This window comes from Portunus trituberculatus, chromosome 14, assembly GCF_017591435.1.
Source record: "Portunus trituberculatus isolate SZX2019 chromosome 14, ASM1759143v1, whole genome shotgun sequence".
NCBI classification, from domain to species: domain Eukaryota; kingdom Metazoa; phylum Arthropoda; class Malacostraca; order Decapoda; family Portunidae; genus Portunus; species Portunus trituberculatus.
This window is the reverse complement of record NC_059268.1, coordinates 14,737,973-14,756,135: the sequence shown is the minus strand read 5'-3', so window position 1 is coordinate 14,756,135 and position 18,163 is coordinate 14,737,973. Positions and strand designations below refer to the sequence as shown.

The following is an 18,163-nucleotide window of genomic DNA, read 5'->3' as shown; positions in this document are numbered from 1 at the left end:
AAATAAAAAATCAACCCTACTTCACTGCATAGCTTCCACCATATTTGTCTATATCTTAAAAATATGTGAATTTCCATTATTGCACCAATCTGAGAATAATGTTTTCATTTATAATTTCTATTTTGATCAAGTAAAACTGTTGTATCCTGGTGGATGATATGTTATGTCACAGAGCATTTCTCAATGTACTCTTAAAACTTGCTGAACATGACATGCAGAATAAAAATTCTGGTACTAAGATGCTTGCACTCCACAAATGAAAGTCTTAAAAGCAAAGCCTTTGCCTCTCAATTCTAAGGGCAGGGATTGTGTTCCACATCCTCCCTTAGTGTACTAACTCACACCAGGGCTCTGCATTTTTTTTTTCTTCCATTTCATGTTTATATCCTATTACTTTAATAAATCAAAATTCCACAATGGTGAGTGATTAGCAACTAACATCTGGACACTAGGAAACAAAGCTCATTCTTTCAACTGACTATTAAATATGTACTGTGATGGGTGCACTCTGCTTGCCAGTAACTTTGAGAGATGGCACTGCTTACCATTCTGAGATACTGTGTATGGTACATGCAATACAAACAAGATTCTGTTCTTCAGAATGAAATAAAAACCTGGATATTTAAAACAAAAATGTAGTGCTGAGTAAAAAAAAAAAAATCATTTAATGGCTTGCTATCATTTAGACATTGTTACCTAACTCATTTACATTTTCTTTTCATGTTTTGATAGTGATGCATGATTCCTACCAACTCTTGATACTGTGATACAGTCTGTGTATCTCACTAGTTTGGCAAGCATCTTTTTTAACTCTCTCTGGTAAATAATTAGCTGCCAGTGTCTTAGAAGGAACATGACAGATAAAACAATATGTCAAGCTCTGTACCACAACTCCTCTTGTTTGATATTTATGCCTATGATAAACAAAGGCCTCTAGAGGAATGCCACTGCACCCATTCACTATAAAGAAGAACAAGCAGCTGAGTACAATGAATTTATCTCGTTTCTAGTTAGATGTACTAACCACTTCACCACAGAAATGCTTGAAAAAAAATCATACATAATTATTTCTTGACCGATAAGCTACAATTAATTCACATAACACAATGTATTGGAAGATGACATGGAACTAATGCAGCTTTCCTCATCTGCTTGAAAATTCTGCACCTCAGGCACCTAAATTCCTTGGACATCTATTTAAATAAGCAAATTGGATCCCTTAAAAGCTAAAAACTATTACCTTTTATACTGAATGAAACATGACTGCACAAACCAATTTCTGCTTCATTGTAAGCAAGATATGTCAGTAACATCATCCAATCAGCTAAATACACTGCCCATTACTATTTTGTTATTTAAAGTAAATGTGAGCAAAATAAAATAAATAAATAAATGAAAAAAATATAAATAAATAAAATGAAAGTTTTAGCCAGTTAAAGTGCAAATCAATTCAATTTAAGCACAAGAGAACAACAATACACAAAATCCATGCAAGTCTCCAAACCAGCACCTAGCCAACTAAGGAGAGCACTGGCAGGGCAGTTGGCAGAGTAACATAAGGCATGAATGGTGACAAAGTGGTCACTACACTCTGGGGAACAGTGGGTCCTCAAGGCAAGGTAACAAGCACATTAGTAGCCTACCTGTCCCTGTGATACTACAGGCTTTGGGGGAATATGGGGACCTTTCCCCCCTGCTTTCTGTAAACCCCCACCTGTGCTCACTTCCTGTACCAACAAATGATATTCTTTATCTAAAATGTTCAAAGAAAATACATATACATATTTATATCTGGCACATTGTATGTTTGTGGATCTTGTCACATATCATATGTGCATACTTGTAACTTCAGTTACGGGCATATACCATGCTATATTTATGCATATATGTGATACTGGATATCTCATCATCAGTCCATTCTAAATAATCAAGTGGTCTGAGCTTCAAGACAATCTGAGCTACATACATTTTGTTACCTTTTTCTTTTCCACAAGAGATAATAATTCTATGAACAAGAAAATTTTGGTTCATACTGTACTACAATATGCACATCATCAAATCAACATTGCAACCTAAAGCTCAAGTGTGATATATTTGAATGTCTTTTGTAGTAATGAAATTAAGCATTGTGACATGACATTACCCCTTCTGTGAATGATTTCACTGCAGGGTGAAAGCAACAAGAGAATGTTAGCAAGGAAACCCTTTGTTCTGCACTGGAATCACACAGGTATAGTGATAATGATGATACTCTCATGACAATTAATAGCATTAATTACAAAAATAAAATGTATAAAAATAATAAACATACACATGTCATTTCATTATAAAATGATACTCCAAAGGTATTTCATCTATACGGTTGCATCTACTTTTTCATAAGAAATAAAAAGGAGATACAATATAGTCTTCCACATAATTCTGAACTCAAAATCTTTAACTGAAAAATGCAGATTTAGGTTAATGTCTGGAGGATGATCTGATCCTCAAACATGAAGCACTGCAAAGTCTTCCATGTCAGATTTGTCATGTTGAACTCAGGATGCTTAGCACACACTGTCATTAGAATAGTAATTGGATGAATTCATTGTATTGGTTATCATCAAAGATATTCTGGAAATCAGATCAATAAACTGTAGAACAGTAAACAAAAAAAAATTCCATATTTACAGGCAATCTATTCTGTGCTAGCTGTTCTTGAGCATGTCATTTGGGCACAGACCTATAATACTTATTACTATTGGTATTCAAGAAGCACAAATTGACACAAAAAAGCACCTAAATTAGAATTACACAATAACAACTGCAATGTAAACACCATTCTGGCTTCAAGCATGCAAGTGTCTGGTAATGTTTGGGATAAGTCTTTCTTATGGTTCCTCCATGTGGAAAGTCTTAAGAATTGCTATTTGTCATTTAGAACACAACCATATGATAGCAGCAAAACAAAATACAAGAAGTAACTAGCTATTATTTTAATCATCATTGCTGGAAATGAATGATGGGTAAAATATCATGAGATGTAAAGATTATCATGGGTATCCACAACCAAGTATTTGCTTTCATTATGTCTGCAACACTTCAAATACTTCATTAGTCTTGATCAGATAGCCTTACACACGTGTGCACGCACGTATGCACACACACATACACACACACGTGCGTACGCGTGCGCACACGCACACACACACACACAGAAGAATAAACATAATCAAGTACTATGGTGAGAGAAACAGATATAAAGAAAAGACAGACAGACATGAATGAACATATACGTGATGAAATGGATCAATGAATATAAAACAGCATGCTCTTGAAATTATAATGTTCTTTTCCTGTCATTATACACACAAATATCACTGAGAGGTCTATTCTGAACAAAGTAGATGATGCATTATATTAACATGTTCTGGTGCAGTCAAGTCTATATACTGCTGCACAACATGAATCTGATTCATACAAAGCTGTAAAACACTTCAAACCAAGTCTGTGTGCACATGTACTGTTCGATAAGTTAATAATTAACTTTTTACAACGAGAGGGAAATGTATGTGATATTGATTGAAACACCAGTCTTTAGTCAAACAGTCAATATCTCCTATCCCATTTTTCTCTGATTGTTGGAAGACCTGAAGCAAAACAAACTTTTGTAGTAGTGTATGTCACTGCAATGCAGGTCTGGCATTCGCTGACTCTATAAAGCGACGTCTATACAACCACAGAACTCAGAATTCTCATTTGTGACCTCAACACACTAAGCACCTTACACTTTCTGACTTATAATACTATAGTTATCTATATACCATGCCATCAATTCCTGACAAGAAAAATCACCAACGCCAACCATCCAAATAAATAGCTGGCCTGAACTCTCTTCATGTATAATAAACAATTCTATTGAGTTCCTGCTTTGCTGCTTCTTCACTTTGACACTTAGCAAGTGGTTGAATGTGAGCAGTGAACATGTGTGTTATTGGGGCGCTGGGGTGTGAGGGCAGGGAATCAGGCTTGTCAGAATCAGTCTCACTGTATTTGGTCATGGTGAGAGCGGGACAGAGACAAAGAGATTAGCCTATTTAGCTTGCCGTCAGTATTACCAACGACTAAACTATAAAACTTGAAAAAAAGTAGCTAGTTTAGAGCAAAAGTCACAAAGCTACTAAAACCGCCTGTGGTCCTCAACTGATAAAGCGGCTAGAGCCGCCTCTGGTCCTTTAGGAGTTAATGAAAATATTAAGGAATTATTTCCTCTTGCCTTGTCTCTCACATGCAAAGGAACATTGAAGTAGGAGGATGTAACAAAGAAGACAATGAAATGAAGTAATTCAACAAAATAAGATTACTTTTCTTGTTTTGTGAAAGTAATGTTCTCAGGGAATTTTAGCTGTAGCCCTCACCTCTGTATGTGTGTGTGTATATATATATATATATATATATATATATATATATATATATATATATATATATATATATATATATATATATATATATAAGACAAGGTGATACTTCGAGCAGTTTCAAAACACCAAAATGATGAGAATAACACTTCACTTCAATATTAGTTGTTATTTAAATATTTGCAACACCTGAGGTCTTCATGCACCTTTGCTTTACCTTTGGTCCTGCCATGAAGGATGGCGTGAAGAATAAATCTCTTACAATCAAGAGTTACTGGAACAAAAATGGAACCAGTATTTGATGGTACTTTTTTAAATACTGAATTTGATTGTTTGATGGCCTCTCCATCACTTATGTAGTATATTGGTTTTCTTTTCAGAGTAATCCTAAAAAATTTTATGTTTCATTCATCACATACAATAGTGACAAACTGCCATTCCAAAACTCACAAGAGTAAAACAATTCTTGTCCGCAAATTTCAAGTTTAAAATCAAAATAATTATCTTTATAAATGATCATAAAATTCAACACTGAAGACTGAATAATTTCACTACAAATTCAACTCATCACAACACTGCAGCCTCAACAGACATAAGCATGTGCATGAAAGCAAAACTAGTGTTTCATGCATACCCTCAAACATAAAACCTATTACATGCCTGAATCTCCATACCATATGATGAATTTCTGCTGATTATCTACCAAAATTGAAATTAAAATGATTAAAAGTTCACTGAAAATATTTGTCACTTAGTTCTTGGCATAACTAGCATTGCAACAGCTAATATTATTTATTGTGAATGAAATAGTCTATATCTAGCATTGGCTCATTTTGATCAATTCATACACAGGCTAGTTTATTTCCTGTGACATGCAGAAAGAAAGCTAAACATCCCTAGTCTCAAATGTGTCTCTGCAACAAGGCACTAATATCACAGTGGTTCATTCTTCCATGAGTGTGGTGAAGTACAACCAAAGATTACATGAATAAGCTGTTACTTACTGCTGATCTGACTCCAGGCTGCTATAGGAACATAAAAAAATATGTAATCATGAGAGAAATATAGTGGCCATAAGTACGTACACTCTGCAAAGACGTACTACAGTGAAACTTCATTTACCAAACGCCTACACACTGATCTGGTTCAATTCAACAAACTTCCCCTAAACCCGAAGATAATACAAATCTATACCACTGATTTTACAAACCATTGAGAAGTAACACAAAAAAAAATTAAAAGATCAATAGAAGTAATATTATTTGAGGAAGTAACTTACAGAAAATATTGAAAAACTGATGAAAACTGGAAAACACAAAACCTAGCAAGAACAGCTTCTCATTAAGTATGCTAATAAAACACTGTGCACCGGAGATATGGACAGAAAATTCAAAACACCACACAGACAAACAATCTTTTTAAAAAATAGCAATGTGGTCTGCCCAAAAATTTCTATCTCCTATTTTCTTTAATTTTTCTCCTAATTCTGTCCAAACTCCATCCTTCACCATCTTCCTATATAAAAGTAAATAATGGACAGAAAAGTGAACATTTGTGGCAAAGGTCAAGATACTTACAGGGATGGTGCCTTGCCGAGGGTATTTGGTGGATGCAACGTAGGAGCACTTGACTGTTAAGACCACAGCATTCATGAGGTTCTTGGCAGCTTGAATCAGTGATGTAGCAGAGTCAAGCTGATAAGATACAACTGTTATTAGACCACAATTATCCAAACTTCACAAGTCGGTGAATTATTGAAATGTAGAATATCTGAAACATCTACTATATTATAACTGAGTATAACAATAGAAATAAAATCAATAGTTGATAAATAATAATAAAATTGAACCCAATAATTGATACAAAATTCATCAAAATTAGGCAAAGATATACACACGACTGCTTACCCCCGACACAATGAGTTCACCAGATATGTTCTGCACATCAGCCTTGACCTTGGAAGTGATGTTGAGCTGGTGGCAATACAAGGCAATGCGGTCCAGGTAAGCCAACATGTCATCTTTGGTCCGGGACTCTGGACACTGGTCAGCAATTTGCCTAGAGAGCTTGTCTAGCTTAGTTCCAGCCTCAGAGATCTTCTTGGCAGCATTGATAACATCCATGGTGGTCTTGAGAGGGCCTCGACCTCTGCAGAATAAAAGCAATGTTTGACTGATGCCACAGTTAAAATAAATGCTAACACACTCAACCAGCCAGTCTTGAATGTTAATAGTCATAGTAGAGAGAGAGAGAGAGAGAGAGAGAGAGAGAGAGAGAGAGAGAGAGAGAGAGAGAGAGAGAGAGAGAGAGAGAGAGAGAGAGAGAGAGAGAGAGAGAAATTTGAATATAGTATAGATATTGATTTACCAGAAGAAATAATGTGCTCACCTTGTGAAGTCTGTCATCTCCATCATAATCATACACATGTGCTTGGCCAACACAATAATGTCATTTCCAGTGTCATCCCACTTGGCAACTTCTTGGTCAAACTTAACCTTCTCCAGGCGGAAGTTTTCAACCTAAAACAAAAGAAAATATGTTAATGCCACATAATAATGTATACACCTAATTTACCCTCCACTTGGTAATATTGAGGCATAATTCTACCCTTCACTCTCAACACTTTAAGGCAACAATTTTCCAGTTACTCTTATGGAAACCAGCACACAATTATTCTAACTAACCTGGAAATCAAAAGCTATCACAAACTATTAACTAAATACTTTACCTGGGCAGCAATCTTGTCTTTGTCCTCCTCACTCAGATTCCTCATGGCATCTCTTGCAGTGGTAATGCCGCTAACACCAGGATACTCATCAATGGTTGTCTCCACTGTATGGGCACTTGCTGTAGGGGTGAAGAAAAACAAATTAAATTACATGTCTAAAAAATATTTGCTTTCTGTTCATATAGCAAAATAAATTTACACATATACTCATAAATAGAAGCAAAGAAAACTTACACTTGCTCCTGATTTCAATGCCATGGTAGTCATCAATGAGCACATCATCAGGATCCAGCTCATCATCAGCCTTGTTCATGAGGACTGCCATACGGATCTCCCTCACACCATCATACACCAGGTGAGAGGCATCAATAAACTCATTTTCATCCACCTCCTTCCCAGGAGTGCTGCTGAGGGCCTCCACTGCCACATCCACACGCTGGGCAAAGTTGGGTAGTACTGTAAAGGGAGGATAAAATAAGATATGAATATAGACAGCAGCAAATCACTGAAAAATAGACAGTACTGCAAAATAACCTCATCTGCAATACTAAACAAAATTTCATATTTATTTGAAAAAGAAACCTTTCCCAGCAAACATCAAACAACAAAACACAAATGTCTTCAGGAGTGTTGCACATCATGTATTCTGGGTAAGTAGTGAGCAATTACAGATATAAGCATATCAAAAGTAATTTTCTCAATAGATGAGCAGAGGTGAAGCAAGAAGCAGCTTCCTCACCTTGATCCCTGAGGACCTTGACAGCTTCCAATACTCGATCAGTGTACATGCAAGGTTCATAGTTGTCCATCTCTGAGGCCACCACATGGCACACCCGGGTAGAGCGGCCCCTGATCGCCCCAGCAATACGGTCAAGAGTCTCTGGATCGCCCTCATTGATGGCCCTCACACAGGTCTTCACATCCTCCAGGATGTGACTCTCTGTGGAATGTATTCATAGCAAATATATTTTTCCAAGTAGATAAAGCACTGCAATTTCAGTTTCAATCTGAAAACAGTTTTTAAATAACTTTGCTGAGAAGAAACTAATGTAATACCTGACACTGCCAAGAAGTCATCAATTGTAGTGATGTCATCAACCGACTCCGTCAAAATGCGAACTTGGTTTTCCCAAGCATCTTTGAAGGCATCCATATTTTCCTGTGTCACCTGGAGGAAGACAAATGATGGAAATTAAGATAGAGACAAAGTAATAAGTCTAAAAAGTAAGGTATTGCAATCACCAATTTGACTTTTAAGGTCAACTACATGAATGAAATAGAATTACCAAAATCTTAACACAACTTATTCTAACCTTGGATTTGGGTCTTGCTGAGAGGATGCTGGCAGCATTGATGACCTGTGGACAAAGCTGCTCTATCTGTGCAGCACCATACCTCACCATCTTCACACCATCTTCATTATTGGACATGGTGCAAGCCAGGTTAGCCACCTCAACCAACTTATTGGCATGCTCTGTAAACACCTGTGCAGAGAACATATAATAAATATGATGCTTCCTTCATCATCACTAAATTTATATTTTCTTAGAAAGATTCAAAATTTACTTGTTATAATTCTTTAAAAATAAATGTATATCATTCCAAATACCTTCATCATCAGGTTTTAAACTTATCCATCCCTACATTTCTTAGTATCTTTGGAAAAGCCTCCAGCAAAACTGACTAACCTGTGCATATTCTTCCACATCTTTCTCATTACCATTGCGTGCTGCTTCCACAAGCACAAGGAGAGGAACATTCGTCTCAAGGAAGCTGTGAAAACCATGCAAGACCTCACGTGAATTAAACAGGACCATAGACTGAAAATAACAATCTCCAGGATTGAATTGAAGATTTGAATGGACATAAAAGAAAACAATCGTACTAATATACAAACAAATCTAAAAGTGATAGACTGTGAATCCATTTCTCACAGAAGGGTTTATTGGGAACTCTCTAAAAGGCAACTTATTCAGCAATTCTCACAAATACATGAGGCACATCATGAAGTCTTACCTGTCAGAGACATGATCAACTACAGCCTTGCGTAGCTGACGTCTTAGATCCTTTGTTTTTCGGTACATGTGGTCAATAGCCTTGTCCAGGTTTTCAGATGGCTGCTTGCGTCCCATCTACAAAGAACCACAGATTGTTTCTATGACATTTGCAACCATTCATGAAGTGCATAGCCATGAAAAAATAAAAGAAATAATTCATCTGCACAGTGACTAATTCTTACATTATCCATATATTCAGTGAGGAGGTCCTGGAGAGCCTGCCGCACAGCATTACACTCCTCCACTATCTTGAGGCGACGGTCATCCCGTGTGCAGAATGAGTCGGCCATGAGAGCTGCCCCGCTGATGATGGACTCCAGGCGTTCCTCCAGGGAAGGTCTGGTGCGCACCTCATTGTATGTCAATGGGTCCATGTTGATGCGTTCCTGGTGATCAATGTGCATATGTTTACTCTTGTAACTGACTAACAAACAATACAACTAATTCCTGCCTTGGAGATAGCTTTGATATAAACTGGTCTAGAAGGCAAACTCTCAAACACAAGAACAATAACCCATCCCAATCACTCAGTTTCTTGCAGTAGGTAGGAAGGAAAAATTGAAAGGATAGTAAAATCACAGAAGGAAAGATAAAAAGAGTGAAATAGAAGAATGGAGAACAGCATTAGCTCAGACTTACATCAAAGTCATCAAGTGCTGATGCCAGTTCACCAGGACCTTCATAGGGCATCTGTCCGGCTCCTGTGGCCTTGCCCTGAGCCACATCACTGATAGTATTGACTGCTTCACACACTTGCTTGAACACAAAGTCCCTATTGGCCTTGGCAGCAGCAAGCTCAGGGTGTCTCACATATGCCTGTGAAATTAAGAAGAATAATATGAAGCAACCTCACTTACAATATTCAGATTTTTTCACAATTTGAAAACAGATAATTATAAGCACAGCCCATCTTACACCAATCACTTAGTCCTTAAGGTTTTTGATATGGAAATTTTCCCTGACCTAACTTGTAAAAATACATTACCCGCCTAACTTTAAACAAACCTTGGAAGCGGTGAGGAGCATCATAGAGTTTTTCTTCAGAACAGCCCGAGCCGAGGCTAGGTCATCCCGCAGCCTTGGGTCCTTCAGCTCGTTCTGTCTCTTAGCAGCTTGATTGATAAGATCACTAGTGTTCTTGCCAAACAGACGGAAATTGTCTAGCAGCTCAGACTGGCTGGATGCGTTCTTCACCTTCTCCAAATCATCCTCAACCTGAGATCCAGAAAAACATCATTTTTTCAATAGTTACTGACAATAATAATAAACACCACCATCTTTAATTTATAAGAAAGAAAGCAAGAGACTTCTATGATACATGCAGATGGGAAATATTTGATAAGAATGCTATACTGGTCTACTCACAACTTGCAGACTCTTGAGGAGGCGGTGCACATCCACCATGTCAGCCAGGATGAGGAGGCGAGTAACGGCGGACAGCAGACTCCTGGCGGCCCGCACCATGTTGCCACGCTTCACACTGCTGCATGGATCTTCGGCAAATTCCCTAGCGGCCCGGGACATGGTATCTCCTTGGTAGAAAGAGAAAAATATATAAACAAAAATAAGTACACAAATAAACAAACAATAATGATAAAAAATAAACAAAACAAAACAAAATAAGTAAATAAGAAATAAAATAAACCAAGAGCATTGAAGTTTTCATGCATTGGTAGCCTCTTATATCATAAATCACTCCATCATCCACTGCTGAGAAGTTATTTCCTCACTGCAAGTTATTTAGTGAGAAAGTTCTAAACGCCATCCACAACACTTACCAGTCTTGCGCACTTCCTCAACAGCCCCCAGCATCTCCCCCCGGATGTCAGGGTTCTCGTAGGCAATCTCTTCCCCTCGCTCAATGAAGTTTGCTGTAGCAGCCTCAACAGCCGCCACCAAGACATGTGCCCTTTTACTTCTACCTTTCTTTTTCTTTGAGGGACCTTTGGTGTTGACTAAAGTGGTAACCTACATGCAGAAACAAATAGGAGTTATGTATAGAGCACAGCTTCACAACACACAACCACACTTATTCATTCACATTCACTCACTCACTCACACACACACACACAACATATTGTCATTACTCATTACTCAATATTACACATAGCACCAAAACAAGCAGCAAATAAAATACAAATGTGCACAAGCATGTGATAACCAATCTACAAGTACTCAAGAATAAATTGAAACAAGGTCATGCTTTCTGAAAAATATTATAATCACCCCACACGTATAACTAAAGAGGCATCTTATTCTTTTTACCTGAAATTTAATGTAATATGCAAAATTTACCTGTATGACAAGTGGCTCTAGAGTCTTTTCAACAGATCTGGTCTTGATCTCCAGATTTTTTATGTCCCATCGCAGCACCAGACCACCGCCGGCGTCTGTGCCCTGCCCCTGCTGGTTTACACTCTCAGGCATTGTGCAACTGTGTCTCTCTCTTATGCACTACAACTGTCCTTTTAATTCTTTGAGTTCACCACTCTCAAGAAGTACAGTGTTTGGCCTTTCAGCTTATTTGTGATACAGTTTCATATCCCAAAGGCCTGACAGTCTTCCCATCACAGTTCATGCAACACTTCTCTTCCAAGAGTGATGTGTTACCATGCACTTCAAACTACACTGAACACTTCATGCACTTCAACCTAAAAAAACAAAATAAATCAATCAACAAAAAACAATCTAAGGACCCCAGATTTTAGCTTTATGATGCTCAAGTACAACAAAAAAGTAAGGTAATCTACCACACAAAATGCAATTGGAAAAGGAAAAGAGCACAAAATACTGAAACACATTGCAGCAAATCCTTAATTATAGAACATACATAACAGATGACATTAAAATACTCAAATTCACACAATGTTTATATGCTCTCATCAGAAAATGTATCAATAACTTCTAAGAGAGAGTTCCGTGCAGAGTAAAGTATTTCGCTGCCATCATTTCTCTTCACCTTTAAGTTTCACAACAGGGAGAAATGTACTATGGTGCTGGATGTCATACTAGCACATGAATACTCCTTACACATCAATACACATCACTCAGTCCTGAATAGAATCAATACATAGCAACCTTACATAAGTGTACAAGCTGAAAGATATTACCAATCACTAAATAAGCATAGGCAATAAAAGAAAAATAGAGCATCACAAAACTCGCGTTAGAAGCTGATGACGACAATATGATTACTCTGTCACAGGAACATTTTTCATATGGTAGTCACTGGTGTACAAAACTTTACATCAGCTTCGTTCACGCTGGCACCAACAATCTGGGGTGTAGAAATGAGCATCTAATGATCACACGTCACCTGAATCACTAATGGTTCAAGAGTCTTTTCCACAGACATAGTGCGGATCTCCAAGTTTTTGGGATCCCATTTGAGGACCACTGGGGCCCCCGTGTTGTAGTGGTCCAGAGTCATGGTGGCTCAGATCAGCAAGACACACCTCTCACCGACACAACTTACAGACTGTTGGCTGGACGGTTAGTTGACTGGGCATAAGGATCTGGAAAAAACAAGAGTAGTGATGTATTTTCTCTTCTTAACCTCTTCAATACTGAGATGCATTTTCACCTTAATTTATGGGTATGATAAGACGATTTCATTTGCATTAGGAAGGGTCTATGGAAGTCACAAAGTTAATGGCTAGAGTCCTTACTATTTTAATCCCCACATATGTTTCTGAAGCTGTATAAAATTGCCAAACAGTAACCAGAATGAATATGAAAACAAGTCCTGGTACTGAAGAGATATACTATGGTTATAATAGAACAAATATAAAGTTTTCCCCTCAGAGAACGAATATCACTCAGAACTAACAAAAATCAAGGAGAGTGAAACATGTATGAGTGTAGCCCAATTCAGTAAACATAACAGTTAATCCTAGCTTCCTGTTACTTAAATAATTACAAATACATTATAGATAAGGAAAAATTCTATTGATATTAGGTATATAGTTATGTACTAATTTTCACTTGATTACGTTATTTTTTTTTTTTTGTGAGAAATATTTCTGTACTGTAAAAATGCTTTAAAAATGTGTGTGTAATTCACCTCGGTCGCCTGTTGGTCACCCAGCTAGTCTTCCCCATTACGGAGCGAGCTCAGAGCTCTTAGACCGATCTTCGGGTAGGACTGAGACCACATCAACACACAACACACACCGGCAAACCAAGGCCACAACCCCTCGAGTTACATCCCGTACCTATTTTCTGCTAGGTGAACAGGGGCCACACATTAAGAGGCTTGCCCATTTGCCTCGCCGCTTGCCGGGACCCGAATCCGGCCCTCTCGATTGTGAGTCGAGCGTGCTACCCACTACACTACGCGGTGTGTGTGTGTGTGTGTGTGTAATTCACTGTTTGATCTGCTGCAGTCTCTGACGAGACAGCCAAACGTTACCCTACGGAACGAGCTCAGAGCTCATTATTTCCGATCTTCGGATAGGCTTGAGACCAGGCACACACCACACACCGGGACAACAAGGTCACAACTCCTCGATTTTTTTTTTTTTTTTTTTTTTTTTTACATTACAAGGGCACTGGCCAAGGGAAAACAGTGTTGGAAAAAAAAAAATCCCGCTGGTTGCCAGGCCCTGTTTAGAGGAAAGTAGGAGAAAGAAAAAACAAAAAAATCTAAAAGGAGGGTCCAGTTAACGTAAGAGGTGTCTTGACACTCCTCTTTTGAAAGAGTTTAAGTCATAGGCAGGTGGAAATACAGACACAGGTAGAGAGTTCCAGAGTTTACCAGTGTAGGGAATGAAGGAGTGAAGATACTGGTTAACTCTTGCATTAGGAAGATGGACAGAATAGGGATGAGAAGAAGTAGAGAGTCTTGTGCAGCGAGGCCGCAGGAGGGGGAAGGCATGCAGTTAGCAAGTTCAGAAGAGCAGACAGCATGAAAACAGCGGTAGAAGACAGATAAAGATGCAACATTGCGGCGGTGACTTAAAGAATCAAGACAGTCAGTTAGAGGAGAAGAGTTGATAAGACGAAAAGCTTTAGATTCCACCTTGTTTAGTAAAGCTGTGTGTGGATCCCCCAGACATGAGAGCCATACTCCATACACGGGCGGATAAGGCCCTGTACAGAGCAAGCAGCTGGGAGGGAGAGAAAATGGACGAAGACGCCACAGGACACCTAACTTCTTGGAAGCTGATTTAGCAAGAGTAGAGATGTGAAATTTCCAGTTTAGATTTTTAGTGAAGGATAGACCGAGTGTGTTTAATGTAGAGGAGAGGGGAAGTTGAGTGTTATTGAAGAAGAGAGGATAGTTGTCTGGAAGGTTATGTCGAGTAGATAGTTGTAGAAATTGAGTTTTTGAGGCATTGAACAAAACCAGGTTTTCTCTGCCCCAATCAGAAACAAGTGAAAGATCAGAAGTTAGGCGTCCTATAGCATCCCGTAGCTACTCACTGCTAGGTGAACAGGGGCTACACGTGAAAGGAGACACACCCAAATATCTCCACCCGGCCGGGGAATCGAACCCCGGTTCTCTGGCTTGTGAAGCCAACGCTCTAACCACTGAGCTACCGGGCCGTGTGTGTATTTACCTAGTTGTAGTTTTACAGGGCCTGGGCTTTATGCTCGTGTGGTCCCGTCTCCATATCTACACTTATCCAATTTTTCTTTAAAACTAAGTGTGTGTGTGTGTGTGTGTGTGTGTGTGTGTGTGTGTGTGTGTGTGTGTGTGTGTGTGTGTGTGTGTGTGACTAATTCCTGCCGCAAAATCTAAGGAATACTAAGAGGAGTGGTAATGAAGCCAAGAAGAATATGACAGGCGACACACTAAAGACGTACGTATGCCCTCCACCCACCCGCAGTCTCGGTGGCGGAAATGTCTTTTGTACTGATACAATTGTACTGACTTCCTGCCACCTCAAGTTATTACCGCTGCCGCTGCGATAAAGAAATGAATCCTGCATACTCTTGTCATAGGAACTAGAATACAGGTGGAAGGAAAAATAGATAAGACTTTTCAACTTCACACGAGGAGCAGGGCGTCGTGTCATCCCTCATACAGCGCGACCCACTTCTCTCCATCATGTCGCTACAACTGATTTAAAGCACAATGCAGGGATGAGTGACCACATCTATTCCCCTTCTGTCTCCCACTTCTCTATTCCTCATCCCTCTCCCGTATGCCTCCCTCTTGTCTCTCCCTTCCCCAACCTTCACTGCCTTACCTCCCTACTTTCCCCGCCAGCCACGGAGGAAAAGGGAAGAGGGGAAGAGGAAACGTAGGAGAAACTTGTATAATTTGATCTTAAACGTGGAGAGAAGATAAGGAAATGACCTGTCCTTACTACATGACAGACATTCATTGCTCTGTACACAAGACACTTTCCCTTTTACGCACCACTGTACTGTCCCACTTTCTCAGTCAGATGAGAGCATCAGTCACTGTCTCGCTCTAAGCATATAATGTAACAGCTACGTGTATCTTCCATGCGTGGTTAGGAATGGTTTAAGTTTATCAAAAGGTAATGTCACGCTTCATCAAAATAGTGACAATTGTATCTTATTTTAATATATCGATGAGTTGCAGTCAAGTTTATTCACTGAAGTTTGTTAGTCAGGCTTGCGGATGTGGCGTGGCTAGAGGGTGGCCAGGGAACAGGAACCACGGCTGGGCTTTATCAGCACCAAGAGAGGTGAGTCAGGGACGGGCCGGAGGTCGCTCTCACCTCCTAGTCCCACCACTCCCTCTCACTCACACCGAGGTTTGCCGTCAGACCTCAGATTGTGCGCAAGGAGGAAAAACTTAAATTAAAGCCAGGAAAACATTGGCAAAAAATCATCAGTTGTTTGCTGTCAGACCGTGTGTGTGTGTGTGTGTGTGTGTAAACCTTTCAGCAATTTATTATCCCAGTAACGTGAAAACAATCCTCGTATCTAATTAATGGCCGCCACTGTTCTGTGTGTTGTTTGATATCCTGCCCACATGCCCACTCCTTCGCGCCGCTGATGTAGTACACCTCGGGGCTGAGACGCAAGCCTTGCCTGTTTAGCGTAGCCGTAATCACAGCGGTGTAGTGTTGCGGAGGCGGTGCCGCGCCCTCCTCCCTAGATACCTCGCCACTCCAAGTCTTCAAGCACACCACCTCCTCTGACCACCCTCCGGCAACCACGCTCACCGATCGCATGTCACCACCACAGCGGCGCGAACCACGTGACCCAGGGTGGGGTACGAGGACACCTTCAAGTACTATCTGTTGGCGACCACAGGCAACCCAGCTACATTCCGTCACAGTGACGTCAACACCTGTGACTCCATCTTTGCCCGCAGGCAACCCACACTGGGGAAAGGTGATGAAAGTATATAAACGCAGAATATCCATTGGCGTTGACTGTTGGTGGGAGTTATGCAGTGTGCAGGACAAGGGCAGGTGACTCAGAGGTGATGCAGGCCTCGGTCTGGGCTTTCTTTCCTCATCAAGGTGACTGCACACTGCATACATTACTGGCGCCAGACTCCCCTGCTCTACGTGACGTCCCGGGGCTGCCGCACGCCGAGATGCTGCGCCTGCCCACTCAGTACCTGTTCAAAGTTCACTCCCTGCACGATGGAAGGCACGAAATATTATGATACAAGGAAGTTCAGGCGCCTGATTTATCGGCCTAGAGATCCCGTCCACCTTACAGACATCAACGAGACACGAAAGAAAAGTAACACTAAACAATAAGTTCACTGTTCAAACACCATCATACACCCAATCCACATTTTGGTCAAGTATCTGATCTCAATTACGTCTCACGCCACATACTGTATTTCTTAACTCATAGAAAGACATAGAAGGAAACAAGCGAAAGGGAAAGAGGAAAGGTAAAAGAGAAAGGCGTTGTAATCAGTGACATTTCCTGTCCCGTTATGGCAGAGGAAGGTGGGAGGCGTGGCTGCTCACGTCACGCTGGCAGACTGAGGGAGAGGGACGGAGGAGGGGAGGGAGCGGGGCGGGGTGCGTGACCACTAGTAATGCCTCACACACCCACGCAAGGGACGGTTGCCTGTAATAACACCACAGCGGGAACACCAGCGAGGAGGAAGGGGTGAAGCTGAGATATCTGCGTTATAAATGCCACCACAGTACACGCTGGCATGAAGCACACCACACTAATTACCAAGATTCTTTAATAATGCTTCCCTTGACCTGATTCCTGCACATATTTGGACCATCCCCCACCCAATGGACACCCAGCCACCACCACCACCACCACCACCACTACTACCACCGACCTAAGAGCATCCCAGAGTCCCAGTCACGTCTTTATTCCTGTTACCTTTTGCACTGGTCAGCTTGAATGTGTGTGCGTGTGTGTGTGTGTGGGTGGTGCAGGCGTGTCTCGTGCTTTCTCCCGTCAGTAAGGTAAAATAAGTCAATATTCCCCGTAGATAATAATTGAGTCCACCTTTCCTCTATTGGTATATTCGTTCGGCTGAGTCAGTGGAGGTAAGTCTGCATGTCTGACTCAAGACTGACTGTCGAGCCGCCTGGAAACACTCCCTTGCGACACGCGTAGTTTGACAGGTGGCGGTTGACAACGAGAGAGAGAGAGAGAGAGAGAGAGAGAGAGAGAGAGAGAGAGAGAGAGAGAGAGAGAGAGAGAGTTATGGTGTCCTCAATATCTTCATTCTCATCTTTAACGTGACCTACCAGTGAATTTACATGTATATTGTGATATTTAACACTATCGCGTTTATTATTAATATTATCATTATTATTATCAGTAGTAGAAGAAGAACAAGAACAAGAACAACAATAACAACAACAACAACAACAACAACAACAACAACAACAACAAGATGTAGCAGTAGCAATCCCTTCTAGAATATGTTTACACTTATCATCATTCTTAAGAAACTACAACGACCACCAATACAAACTTTTCTCCTCTTCCTCCTACATACAAGTATAGTACGAACACCAACCAAGATTTCTGCTGGAGACTGTAAGCTTACCAAGGGAGGGTCG

The 18,163-nt window shown here is 40.2% G+C and overlaps 1 protein-coding gene across 14 annotated transcripts in view; it reads right to left on the bottom strand.

Moving 5' to 3' along the window:
- The window catches only part of LOC123503459 (catenin alpha-like), a 33,108-nt gene that overhangs the window by 3,961 nt on the left and 10,984 nt on the right, over positions 1-18,163 (bottom strand). The window contains exons 2-20 of one of the 14 annotated variants that reach the window (XM_045253226.1): positions 12,658-12,697; positions 11,478-11,833; positions 10,961-11,150; positions 10,548-10,714; positions 10,188-10,397; positions 9,822-9,998; positions 9,365-9,568; positions 9,142-9,257; positions 8,814-8,898; positions 8,439-8,609; positions 8,182-8,293; positions 7,865-8,065; positions 7,360-7,581; positions 7,126-7,244; positions 6,786-6,916; positions 6,305-6,545; positions 5,975-6,091; positions 5,402-5,422; positions 1,644-1,727 (exon numbers count right to left, since the gene is read on the bottom strand). In XM_045253226.1, the coding sequence (XP_045109161.1) occupies positions 1,644-1,727; positions 5,402-5,422; positions 5,975-6,091; positions 6,305-6,545; positions 6,786-6,916; positions 7,126-7,244; positions 7,360-7,581; positions 7,865-8,065; positions 8,182-8,293; positions 8,439-8,609; positions 8,814-8,898; positions 9,142-9,257; positions 9,365-9,568; positions 9,822-9,998; positions 10,188-10,397; positions 10,548-10,714; positions 10,961-11,150; positions 11,478-11,609 (2,700 nt within the window). In that variant the 5' untranslated portion in view covers positions 11,610-11,833; positions 12,658-12,697. Of the gene's footprint in view, positions 1-1,643; positions 1,728-5,401; positions 5,423-5,974; positions 6,092-6,304; positions 6,546-6,785; positions 6,917-7,125; positions 7,245-7,359; positions 7,582-7,864; positions 8,066-8,181; positions 8,294-8,438; positions 8,610-8,813; positions 8,899-9,141; positions 9,258-9,364; positions 9,569-9,821; positions 9,999-10,187; positions 10,398-10,547; positions 10,715-10,960; positions 11,151-11,477; positions 12,698-16,193; positions 16,309-18,163 lie in introns of those variants that run through there. The other 13 variants (XM_045253228.1, XM_045253231.1, XM_045253227.1 and 10 more) reach the window with 13 other exon arrangements.